This window comes from Citrus clementina, unplaced genomic scaffold, assembly GCF_000493195.1.
Source record: "Citrus clementina cultivar Clemenules unplaced genomic scaffold, Citrus_clementina_v1.0 scaffold_6, whole genome shotgun sequence".
NCBI classification, from domain to species: domain Eukaryota; kingdom Viridiplantae; phylum Streptophyta; class Magnoliopsida; order Sapindales; family Rutaceae; genus Citrus; species Citrus x clementina.
In genome coordinates this window covers 2,653,333-2,666,813 of record NW_006262139.1, presented here as the reverse complement: position 1 = coordinate 2,666,813, position 13,481 = coordinate 2,653,333, and the positions used below count along the sequence as shown (strand labels likewise).

Genomic DNA, 13,481 nt, shown 5'->3' with positions numbered 1-13,481 from the left:
AGTTTCTTTGACACCACTTGCCAAGCTGATGTCCTTTTCACCAGTAGGTGATTGTTGGAGTAGGACAAGCTGATGAAAATGTGATAGAGGTCTTGTCACTTGAGCACTGAAAGACAAAGCAAAATATTTTGCATTCTTAGGGTTAGCATATGAGAGAAGAAACAAAATTAAAATTGGGCAAATAATTAAGGATCTGCTTGGTAAAAAAATGCGCGTACTGTATTTATTTATTTATGTTAAGACCATTATTTATAGAGTTGACATCTTATGGCAAGTCTAGTTAAATTGGAAGTTTATTTATTGTATATCTTGTAATAGGGATTAATTTATTAATTCCCTAATTTAGTGAGATTTCAATTTTTTACGAATATTTGTTTCCTAATTTAATTAGATGTCTAATTTAGCAAGTCAATTAATGATGGGATTCTATAATTGGTACATGAGATCTATTTAGAGCAAGAAGTTGGTTCAAACAGGAAGTTTATTAAATGCTCCTGATATTTCTTAGGAGACAAGTAAGACAAAAAGATCAGATTTATTCCTATTCAGATTCATAGGAATTATAAGAGGAAAAAAACTCTTATTTGGAAAATATCTAAGTCTTTTAAGACTTGTTATTTTGGTGAAACCCTAGTGCCTATATAAATAGAGGTATTTCACAATTGAAGGCACGCACAACACAGAGCATAAAGAAGAGAAGCAAAATTCGGCCTCCTCCCTAGAGAATCTGGATTTGGCGCATAATGTTGTGTTGATTTGTTTTCTTATCTTCTTTTCATCTCTGTGCAGAGTCTATATGGATCATGGATCACTAGACGTTGAAGAATTGAAGAATTGCTATTAATCACTTTGCGAAGTGCCTTGAGGATCGTGGATCAAGAGGGTAGGAATTATTCAAGAGAAGCAGAATCAGTCTAAGATTGAGCAAATTATATGGTGATAAACTGTAAGTGAGAGTCTTAAGTTTGGTAAATCCATAGGTTGTAACATCTCAACTTAGTGAATTATTTTTCATCTGGGCGTGGCCTCGTAGATGTAGGATTGATTAATCCGAACCACAAAAATATATGTATCATTTATTTTCTTCATTTTATTATGTTTTTGAAAAATTAATATTTTTTATGCGGATGAACAATAGTCATGAATAGTATCTATGAACAGTTGCGGTGAACAGTAACAGTGAGCAGTATTTCTGAAAAATTAATGAAGTTGTTAATTTTTTATTTTTAATTGCTTGCATCTATTTGTGATAGATCTAAATTCCTTTCAATTTACTGTGCTTTACACATAAAACAAAATTATACGTACATTTTTTAAATTTAATTAATAAATTTTCTTCATACCATCAACGTTCGTGTGTCTATATTTGTGTGTGTGTGTATTTATATATCAATTGTGCTTTACGCTTAGGTAAATAGGGATTTTAATTTTTGGATATGACAACGTTTTGATAAGTTTGAAACAATATTTTTGGCTTTTTTTTAATTAATTAAACGGAGATTAATTTTTTATTATTTTAAACATCTATTTTGTTTAAATATATATATATTCAAAACATACATTTTCATTCAAATTTCAATGTAGGTGAAATTCAAACTCATGTTATTTTGGTGTCTTGCGTCACTCAAAAGAGGTTATTTTGGCTCCTTTTTTATAGATGTACTTTTTATGTGATTTAATTATTTTTAGAGTAGAACCTACCATGTTTTCTAGATTAATCATCTTATTTTAAAGGAAAATACGACATGTTAAAATTAGAATAGGAGATGATGAAATTTGATAGATGAGTGTGATTTAAGGCGTGTATTAATAGGGATGGTAAAATCCAGGTCTGGGTCTGGGTCTGGGTTTGACTTTTCAGCTCTGGACACGGGTAACAATTTATCTTACCAAATCGGATATAAACCCAAATTATTTAACTCCAGGTCCGGTTCGGGTTCAACCCAAATAAATTCGGGTTTCCATATTGCGTGTTTTAAACCCAGTAGTTGGATGAAGATAGACTCAATGCTTGCCACTTTTGACTCTTTGGAATTGCAGAAGTAGAAAATAGTAGGATATCTCAACTAAATTTTCTTAATTTAATAATAAAATTTACAATTATATGGATATTATGTACTAAAATGCTACGTTTGGCTATTCACAACAAGAAAAAAAATTTTCATAATTACCGAAATTATGCAAAAGCAAAAAAATAAAAAAGAAATATAGAAAAATGAAAGAAAATTACTTTCATTGATCAGATCAGCTCACAGCTAAGGCCTTGATAGGTGGTTAAGTCTAGTGAAAAATGTGATCGCCGGCGAGAAGGGGTTAGCACCTTGCAAAGCTTGCTTTTTGGAGAGAGATGAGATCAAATTTGACGGTGGCGGAGCTAGGTTGTTGTTCATTGTTCTTGATGATAATAGATGATGAACTGAAGATGATTTAAATTGATGATGTATTGATGAACTTGGCCATTGGGGATGAAGATTGAGGTGGCGGCCAGTGGGGATGAGGAAGATGAAGAACAGTGGTAGTAATAAAAATTAATTAGTAAATAAATTATAATAACAAATTAATTAATAAAAATTAAATATTTTCCTCCCTAACTTATTTCTTTTATATTTTTAGTTAGTAATAAAAATTAATTAATAAATAAATTATAAGAACAGTGGTAGTCTGAGTCCAGGTTCTAGAAATTCAGGTTCACCTAAACATGGAATCGGACCCGGACAAGTCCGAGTTTGAAAAATCACAACTAAATCCACATTATTAATGCATCTGGTGCGGGTTGAACCCAGCCGAGATGGTGCAGGTTGAACCCAGCCTAGATGGTGCGGGTTTGTCTGGGTCTGGAAAAATTTGCCACCCCTATGTATTGACATTTGTCGAAATTTATGATTAATCCATTGGCCTCAAGGATATTTTCGATTGTTTTTTCTTTTAATTTGTAAAGAATAGGGAGGCTTTCAATATTGTTAACTAACTTATAGAATTGTCTTATTGCTTTTCCTTAATGCAGACCAATTAATTAATCAAGTTCATTTAATTATGAGTTGGACTAGTGGCACGCCTCTAATCTCCTCATAAAACCCCCATTTTAGTTATATTCATTTTATTTCCGAAAATGCCCTTTTTTTTAGATACACTTTTCTAAGTTCTCAATTTTCATTTGATTTGTTTTATTGTTAAAACTCATTATTGTGCTATTTTTTTAATTGTGTTCAATTTTATTATTACCCTACACACAAATTAAAAAGTTATATGAGTGATAATTTTTTTAGTGTTAATTATTGGCTAAAATAACACATATTTCAAATTATAATTTCAAAGCAATTTTAAGTTTAAACATATTTAATCAATAAGAAATCAAAAGTGTTGTACAATTTATTTTAATTAGATAAGAAGTAATAAATAGAAAGTTTTTTTTTGGGGGGGGGGGGGGGAAGGATTGATTATGAATTAAGTAATTTGCTCGGAAAAAATCTATAAGTGTTTACTTTTCAATTGTCCTTAATTGTAATTTTATTTAAAGTGGAGTTTTGTAAGAATAATGTAGGGGTGCCAATAGCTTAACTCTTTAATTATTTAATAAGAATTAAGCTTCACATGGCATTGACCTCAATTACAAACTCCATTTAATTTTATCAACTAAAAGACAAGTAAAGCCGACGATTAGCACAAGACAATCATATAATGTAGAATCAATATTTTTTATTTTATACTTGCACATAAAAATTATAAATAAGTAGTAGTAGTATTGGCCACGTGACAGTAATTTATTTTTTCATTTCGAAAGGTCTACTAAATTGATACTGCTTCTCTTAAAAAATTTCATCAAAATCAAACTTCAAGCAGCTGTTACATCTGTCAGAGGGAATTAGAGCTTGAGAAAATAATGGCTATGTCCAAGTTCAATTGAATTGGAGCCAATTGTTGCGAGGTGTTTTTGTTGGAATTATGAGTTAACATTGCCTCTTAAAACTCCAAGATATGAATAGTAGTTGTATGAGATAGGAGTGGTGGTAGAGGTTTTTTTTTCTCTTGAAGGCTTTTTATGTCTCATTTGTATAGAGAAACTCCTTTTACTAATTTAATTTGAATTAGTTACTTGTTTTCTTTATTTAATTTGAATTAGTCATCCATGAGTTTCATAATTCAATTCGCTTTTAAAAAATCCAAATCACATCTATATTTAACTTATTTAAATCTAATTTGTAATTAAATCAAACACAAAACTTTTTTGATCAAATATGAAGGTGATTACTCTCACTTCCTTTAAATGTGAGAAATTAGTACGTATTTCGAAATACCAATGAAACTCCAATAATCTCCGACATATTTCAAAATACTGCAATTTCATCATAAAGTTTAATGCATATGAACCGTTGTCTTTTTGGCTATGAACCAGTCATAGAATAACTTATTGTGTCTCACAGGAACTTGATAAAACTTATAGCTTCTATGAACTAATATTAATTTTGTGTAAGGTAGAGGACTAGAAGCTCAAATTAAACTCCTTTAATGTTTTACCGTTCTGCGATTTGGCATTTTATTGACCCTATGCTCCTTAGAATTTATAAGTGCTCTAGAGATACATGTTTTGCTCTTACAGGAACTAACCCAATTCAACACTCACATAGGTGAACCTCTATCAAGTGTGCTATATAGTTTTGACACACCACTATACATGAAATATAGGCTATAGAGCTCACTAAAAGCTCAATTGCTCAAGTTAAATCCTTGCAATAAACAACTATCTCGTCGTACAGAGGACTTAAATAAATAGATTGATAGTGGCACAAAACAACAAGTGACTTATTATTACCCTTATGAACCAACTTCATAGATCTCCAATTATATAGGCAGGGTTATCATCACTCTTGTCTTTTACTATAGACAAAAGTCTCATCCCCCTTAACGTAATTACCACTAACCTCATGTTTAGTAGTTTGATCAAAGAATTGACCATATTTGACTCTAGCATCACAATCCATCTCACAAACCCATATTCTAGCAACTGCACAATAATATTATATCTCAGATAAATTTATCAAATTTTTCTCATTATATATCTTTACTATTTGTCGATGGCAATAGTAGTGTGGCAATCACAATATAATCACATAGAAATAGAATGATAAACATCAATGAAAGATATGTTAAGAGGTTTCTTCGCTACTTAGCCTCAATACATGCATTCTCTAAAACAATTAGCTCAGACTCCATGGTAGAATGAGCTATACATGTTTCACTAGAAGATTTCCAAGACGCAACTCCTCTATCAAGGGTAAATATATAACCACTAGTGGGGTTTGATTTCATCTTATCCTAAAATTGGATTTGCAATGCTATACCCTTATAGCATAGATGGAGAGCTATTATAGTTAATTCCAGCAGCAATTTTGCCTCTTAAATATTTTACAAGTCTTTCTATGGCAATCAAATGATCCTTCCTAAAATTTTGAGTATAATTACTCAATCTGCCTATAGTACATGCAATGTTAGGCTTATACTATTGATTATGTATATTAGGCTACAAATGATTTGGACATATCTTAATATATTAAAACTAGGTTATAGATTTTTCTCAAGGCAGGGCGGGAATTTATAGTGTCTGGTTTCTCATGATAATACCCAAACCTTCTCAACATAGTGTTCTTTTGAACAACATAAGACCATCACTAGTCTTAATGATTTTGATGCCTAATATAATATCAACTTCTCTTATATTTTTCATATCAAAGTTAGAACTAAGTATTCTCTTAGTTCACTTGCATATCCATTTGACACTATTACTTTATCAAACTTCTCATGCAACAATTTTTGTGCTTTTTTTAAGCCATATGATGACTTAGCCAATTTATATATCTTTTTGCTCGAATTACACAACTTGGCTTATGTAGATTTCCTCATCTAAGTATATTTTCATATAAGTAGTTTTGACATAGTTTTGACATCCATCTAATAAACATGTAAGTTATGAATTACAATTAATGTAATCAAAACTCTAATGGGTGCAATCCGCTTCAAAGGAACATAGATATTAAAATTATATATGTCTTTCTTTTATGAAAACTTTGGCAACTAATCTTTACTTATATTTGTCCATTGATCCATCAACTTTTAATTTTTTTTTTAAATCCATTTCCACCCAATAAGTTTTGTATCAAAAGGAAAATAAACTAATTCTCATATATAATTGCTCATGATAGAATCTAACTCACAGTTGATTGCCTCTCTCTACAGAGGTGCATCTCAAGAAGCTATAGTTTTTTGAAAATTCTAAAGATTATTCTCAGTAAAAAAAAAAAGAAGGAAGAAGAAGAAGAAGCCTCCACCAATATTAATGGATGTTCTCATCCTTTTACTTCTCCTATGTTCAACATCTGAATTCTCAAGAGAATCACTAACTGACTCTATCTAAGATAAGTAACTAATATCAACTTTCTTAAGGAACGGAATCAAAGAATTCAGCATTCTTAGACTTAATGATAGTATCCACCTTAAAGAAATGTCCTTCATTTTGAAGTACTGAGTACATATAAGTAGCACTGTTCTAGGTACACTCTATAATAAATAGTCTACAGTTTTAGGTATTAACCTAGACCTTTTATGGTTAGGTTTTAAGAACCTTTACCCTACATTTTGAGGCATGATAAGTAAGGGTTACAACCTCTCCATAACTTATAGGGTCTCTTTTCAGTTTTCTTATAGAATATGACAAACTAACAACATGGCTTACCCCCATAAATTCAGCAGTGCTCTATAATTTATTACCATGGCATTTACCATGTTCCTCAATTTTCTATTTTCCTTTCATCCACATCAATTGATTTAGGGGAATAGGGAGGTCGCGCATCATGGATATGATACTATAATTTTCACAATAAGTATTAAACATGCTTGAATCATATTCACTTTCTCTATCAGTTGCTTATTTAAGTTGATTTTCAGCTTCACTCTTATACATTAAAAACTTTTCACATGCCTCATCTTTATTTCTTAATACATCATTGTGAACTAAACTGAGAAAATTCAATTTCTTTAATCAAAACTAGTTTGAATGTCTCCTTTGTAAATTTTGATTGCGCACATAAATCACATTTGTCATTTGACAAGCTCATACTAGACAGCATATCAAGTTCTCACATTTTCTCAATATTAGAAAAATTCACATGACCATGTGCCCCATGCTATAAAGTCAATAACACAAGTGAAGATGATTCATCTTTCATCTTTAACTTAAGAATTATATACTTGAAGAGTTCATCAAAATAATATCTTTTCCCCTGTAAATATCCCTCTATTTGACAATATTATTTTGTCACTCTCGAAACAACACTTTTTAATATATGTCTTGCTTAATACAAAGACATAATTTAAATAGTATTATATTCTATAAACATGGCGTGCATTGCTTAATGATAGAATTTTCTCAAAAGTAAGTCTAAGAAAAAATTTTCCTTTCTCAAGGCTGGTGTCGATCAGAAATCATCAAGCAAACAAATTCTTCTTCCCTCACTAGAGCATAATCAACAATGTTTACCGCGGTACAACCACGATAATAAAGCCATCTCCTTTAGCGAAAATGGCTTGTGGAGAAGTGTGTTGTCTCCATTCCTTTAAGCTCAAATGCTATATTGGCTAACATAGTGCCAAATTTTGCTAACTACAATACAATTTCTTTTCCTTTAATAATAAAATTGAAATAACAATTACGATTTTTGTTGTGCTTCTTGTTATGAGAAGTATAATTCTCAAATAAATTTACCGTTTTAATTCCTTAGTTCTTCTATTCTCAATATGATATTTTCCTCTTTAATTTTATCAATCAAATTATATCTTCAAGACTCAAATAATATCACTAATATTTCCTTAATTAGAATATTCTAAAATTTAACATAGAGCATGTTGACATATAGGGTTCTTAATAATAAAGTTTTCATAACTTGATTCCATCTAAAACAATTGAAAACCATTTTCATTTTAGATCTCAAGAAACTTGTCAAAAAGTTTTCTGCTATGAGCTCACTGAATTCAAAAATTCAAAACAATTCATCCTTTAATCATAACAATTTCCAAAAGTATACTAGACATATATAGGAAATGACTCTCCAAATTTCATAATTTTTTAAGAAGTCTAGGTATGGTATAATAGTTTCATAACTCATGCATTGTGATAAAATTAGAAATTTTCAGTTAACAAACTGGAGCTCAAAAAAATCGTTACAAAGTGAATTTTATCCAATTTTTCTAAAACAAGTTTCAAAAGATTCCTTTAAATGTCTAGTATAACATAAAAAATTTTCAAATACAAATGCAATTTGTATTAGCGATTACAAATTTTGTAATAACCCTCTATCATAATAAATCCATGGAAGATCTCGGTAATAAAAGATCCTAAGTATAAATTTGCGTACTTTATTTGAAATAATAATCAAAACTCACAAATTTGGTCAATCAATATTGTTTTTGAAAGTCCAAAGCATGAATAGTAGTTTTGATACTATTCACATCATAGTTCACTGGTACTATTCATCCATTATTGTTCACGACACTATTCATCTATTACTACTTATCGTTACTATTCATAACACAGTCCATCTGACGACAACTCTAAAATTTATTAAGGGTGGGCGAAGCACTATCCTTAAGACCAATTTTCGCTTCTCTAATAAGATTTTCTTATGCAAAATGGACAAAAAAAAAGACAGATTGACCTCTAGGATTTAATGATGCCACTGTTGTGAGATTGCACTCTAAGCACAACAATTTAAAATAGCAAAATAAAATTTTATGAAGAAAATATGAGTTAGAAGGGATGGGTTTTTTTTGCCTTGAAGGCTTTTTATTAGGGGTGTTTAGAATCCAATCTGATCTGCTCAATCCGTCTGATCCGTATAAATCTGATCCGTAGATTGGTGGATTGGATATGGATTGAAAATTTAAAAATCCGCAGTCGATGGATTGGATATGGATTTACTTCTGTAAATCCGCAAAAATCCGTGAATCTGCAATATATATATATATATATATATATATATATATATAATTAAAAAATTATTATAAATTTAATAAAAAAATTATAAATGTGACATTACATAGTTACATAAGCACTATAACATATCTTAGCCATTACCCAATAATAATATAAAATGAAAAATAATTAAATAATCAAATATACAAATATAACTTGTAAAAATTGTAAAACAAAATAAAAGCAAAGTCACACGCACTAGCAAAACCAAAGTAACATAACGCCAAGTCACCAACAATTTGCAAAGTCACCCAAAAGCAAAGTAACATGACACCAAGTCACCAACAATTTGCAAACAAAAAACCCTAAGCTTCCCCGCTGTCACACACACTAGCAACACTCAATACTGGTTGGATACATTCTCGACACGGATTTGAAGGACATCAGCCACGCGATTCTGGCGAGAGCAAGCCATCTTCTTTCCCAAGTCCATCGAGCCACTTCACATTCACTGGTTCCATCTGAACAATTTCACTATCGCAACCTTCAAGATCACCACCCGTACGACTTCTCCTGGTTCCCATCGTGGCGGCTCCGTAATCACCACTTTTCGACAAGCGCAACAGCCCTGGTGAAGGATCATATTGTGTTTGGTTTCCGAAACTTCATCATTTCAATTAATTGTGGCTTTATTTGAACAATTAATTTCGGTGTTATATTAACGTACTATTGTAACTTTATTTGAACAATTAAGCTTGGTGTGTTATATTTTGAAACTTTGAACGTATTATTGTAGCTTTATTTGAATAATTAGTCTCAATGTGTTATATTTTGAAACTTTAAATGTATTATTTTAGCTTTATTTAAATTATTTATTTATTTAAATTTTATTCAATTTTAAATTTAATTGGTAGCAAAATTATTTTTATATTAGATTTTTTTTTATTTCATTAGTTGGAGAGAAATAAAAAATTTTAATTCGAAAACTAATGCGCAAAATGGTGGATTGGATATGGATTGAGTCAAATCCGCATCCGATCCGCAGATGTATGGATTGGATTGGGATTGAATTTTATCAATCCGTGGATTGGATTAAAAAATTATAATCCACAAAATCATGGATCGGATATGGATTGATGTCCAATCCGTAAAATCCGATCCGCGAACACCCCTACTTTTTATGTCCCTTTATATAGAGAGAAACCCTCTATAATCTTTTTCCTAATTCACCCCCTTTCTTTAATTAATTTGAATCAGTCATCCATGTGTCTCATAATTTAATTCATTTATGAATAAATTTAGATTTGACTTATTCAAACCTAATTTGTCATTAAATCAAAAATATGACTAATTTCAAATAAAATATAAAAGTTATTACTCTCACTTCCATTGAATGTGAGAAATTAGTATTTTGAAATACTAATAAAACTCCAACAACTTTGGCTTGCATTTGCTTGATAGCAGATGGTTTATGTTCTGTACTATCTTTTTAATCATTAATCATGTCCATAAGGGGCGCATCTTGCATGTTTGGTCTACACTCTAACGACATAAAATCATCCTTAGGCTATGATCAAACCGCACTCAATTTGATAAGCTTCTTCAAGAACTTGGGTGGCAATGTTGGAGTCCTGATAGGGCTGACCTACGAGGATGCGCCGCCATGGACTGCTATATTATCCGGTTCGATCATGAACTTTTTTTGGCTTTTTTATTATCTGGTTGAGTGTTTCTGATCACTTAGGCGCCAAGCCCCATGTGTGGCAAATGTGTTTGTACGTGTTGATTGGTGCAAATTCATAGTCATTTCCAAACACTGGAGCTTAGTCACGTGTTAAGAATTTTCCAGAAAGCAGAGGCACTATCATAGGCCTTTTGAAGGGTCTTATCGGTCTTAGTTGTGCAATCATGACACAAATCTACCATGCTGTAAAAGGAGATAACACAAAGGCTCTCTTATCTTACTACATGCTTGTCTTCCTACTGTCGTTCCCATTGTTTTTCTTCTAACAATCCGGATTATTAAGATCGTTTGGCAAGAAAATGATCAGCTTAAAGTTTTCTACAATTTTCTCTATATTTTACTGGTATTGGCTAGATTTATAATGGCGACAATCATCATTCAGAAGAGGCTCAGGTTTACAAGAAGCGAATATATTACCCCGGCGTCAGTTGTGGTTGTTCTTCTACTCTTCATCCCACTTGCTGGGATCGTAAAACAAGAATGAAATACCTAGAAGAGCAACAAACAAGCCCTGGATGCTCACTACGATCAAGCGATTAATTCCAGCATCGAAAGTGAAAACAAATTTCTTGACACCTTTTAGCTGCTATAAGCATATGGAATTTCCTGGACGAATTGTATCCGGTTTTGCTTCCGAAATCTTCTCAGCCAAGCATAAGTCCCTCGTCCTCTATTACTCACTCTTGTTATTCTGCCATCTTGTGTTGGCCATCTTTCGATTACCTTGGCTGTTCATAATTCTCTCTACTTTGCTTCAATAATTATAGGCTTTTGCTTTGGAGCACAATTGTCATTATTAGTCACGATCATATCAAAGATATTTGGCCTTCAAGCATTATTCAACATTTTACAATGTAGGATCCGTTTCGAGTCCTGTTGGGTCATATATTTTCAGTGTGAGCGTGGCTGGTCGTTTATATGACAGAGAGGCTTTGAAGCAAGTAAAAAGCAACTTGAATTGCATTGGCCTGCTGTGTTACAGAATGGCCGTTCTTATAATCTCAGCAGCAGCATTTTTTGCTTGTATTGTTCCAATTATTTTGGTGCTAAGGACCAAAAACTTTAACCAAGATGATATCTATACAAGTTCAAAGATGAAGCCGAACATATAGAGAATGATGTATCCTTGACCGAAAATTCTGCGGCCACAATGAAAGAAACGGTGGCAAAGCCAACATTAGCCATGCCGCCATTATCGACGTCGCCACTGAGGACGGGCCCACCTCCAACGCCACCGTCGATGGACGCTGATATTTCTTTAGTTGACAGGGCATATGGAAGAAATGAGAGTGTGAATTTAATTAATTTACCTAGATCTATTGGTACTTGTTGTGTCTGAGTGTGAGAACAAAACCAGGGAATATGCAATGTGATGATTTTGGAATTCACTATTTTACTCACTCATGCAGTCTCTTACTTTGGTCAATGTCATTGTATCATATAAATGAATTTGAGGCAGTTTGAAATAGGTTTTGCAAAAGTATTGCAAGATGGACTTAATTAAATGAAAACTAAATAAGTTGTAAATCGAAGAATTCTGCCTATGATATACGACGTGTGGATGTATGCCATTCATATTCATACAAATATTTGATTTAATACTATGTTTACGAACTTGAAATATATAGCTTGTGTCTCTATTAATGTGACGATTGCTATGCATCCGGATTAAGATCTTCTATTTCTTAGGTACGTTATTTGTACATAGAGGTGTGGTCAAGTTGCTCTCTGCATCTTTATTTTGCTAGACTTTGCCACCCTTCAATTTAAAAAAAAAACACACACACACACAAATTTTCGCCCTCTTCACAATATTTAACCATAGTAATTTCTCAAAGGGTAAATTTGACTGCATGGCAATTGACATTGATGATTCCACTCTAGATTCAGAATTTTGAAAAGTCATTGCCTCCTTTACGTTAGTTTGCCTGCTAATTTATTGTTTGTTTATAAAATGAAAATCGGAATGGATCTAAATCAAAATGAACTAAAATCAGAATGAGCTAAAATTGAAATGAGAGATTAAAATCAGAATAAATTGTTTATTTAATTAAACTATAAGAATCACAATTAAAATGAACTTCATTCACATTGATACGTTTACTTTATTTTGAAAGCTGAATAAATTGTTATAAGTTATTAAAATACTTTTTGTTAATTGTTGCTTCTTTTGTATCTATTACGATATTAATAATAATAAGAATAAAAATAATACTAAAATTGAAAAGAATAAAAATAAAGGCAGTAATAATTAAAATCATAAAATAAATAAATTTTTATAATAATGATTAACAGTAACAACAAATGAAGGATGGTAATAATAATAATAATAATTTACTAATTTTATTATTATTTTTATTATTATTACTATTAAATAATAAACGAACTATATGTAGATATTTCAAAACCCATGGGTAATTTTATAAAATCTGTACTGAACAAAATTAAAAAATGGCAAAACACACAACTAGCATGTTGGCATTCTATTCTAAGTAATAGAGAGATTTCGAGTAGATATCCGGATTTTATTAGAGAAAGAAAGAGTACACACATTTCAAATCAACCTACAACACGGCATTACAACAGTTCAACATGAAAAAAGAGAAAATAGGATCCAGATAAGACATAAGTATCCAAAAAACAATCCTTATTAATTTTGTTCAGCTAGGAAAAAGCTAGTAAGCACCAAATCTTGCTTCCAAACAGCATCGGCTATTTGTTATACCCCAAAAGAAATTGTTGTAAGCTCATGAATACCCAGAAAAACGGAAATAG

At 31.4% G+C, this 13,481-nt stretch overlaps 1 protein-coding gene and 1 pseudogene across 1 annotated transcript; both read left to right on the top strand.

Annotated features, from left to right (window-relative positions):
* Positions 1 to 13,481, top strand: part of LOC112097287 — a 77,944-nt pseudogene that overhangs the window by 12,167 nt on the left and 52,296 nt on the right.
* Positions 10,945 to 11,981, top strand: LOC112097280 (probable transporter MCH1). Its single transcript, XM_024182455.1, is given in 3 exon segments — positions 10,945 to 11,363; positions 11,366 to 11,535; positions 11,537 to 11,981. Coding segments are annotated over 3 exon segments (594 nt in total). The 5' UTR covers positions 10,945 to 11,221; the 3' UTR covers positions 11,819 to 11,981.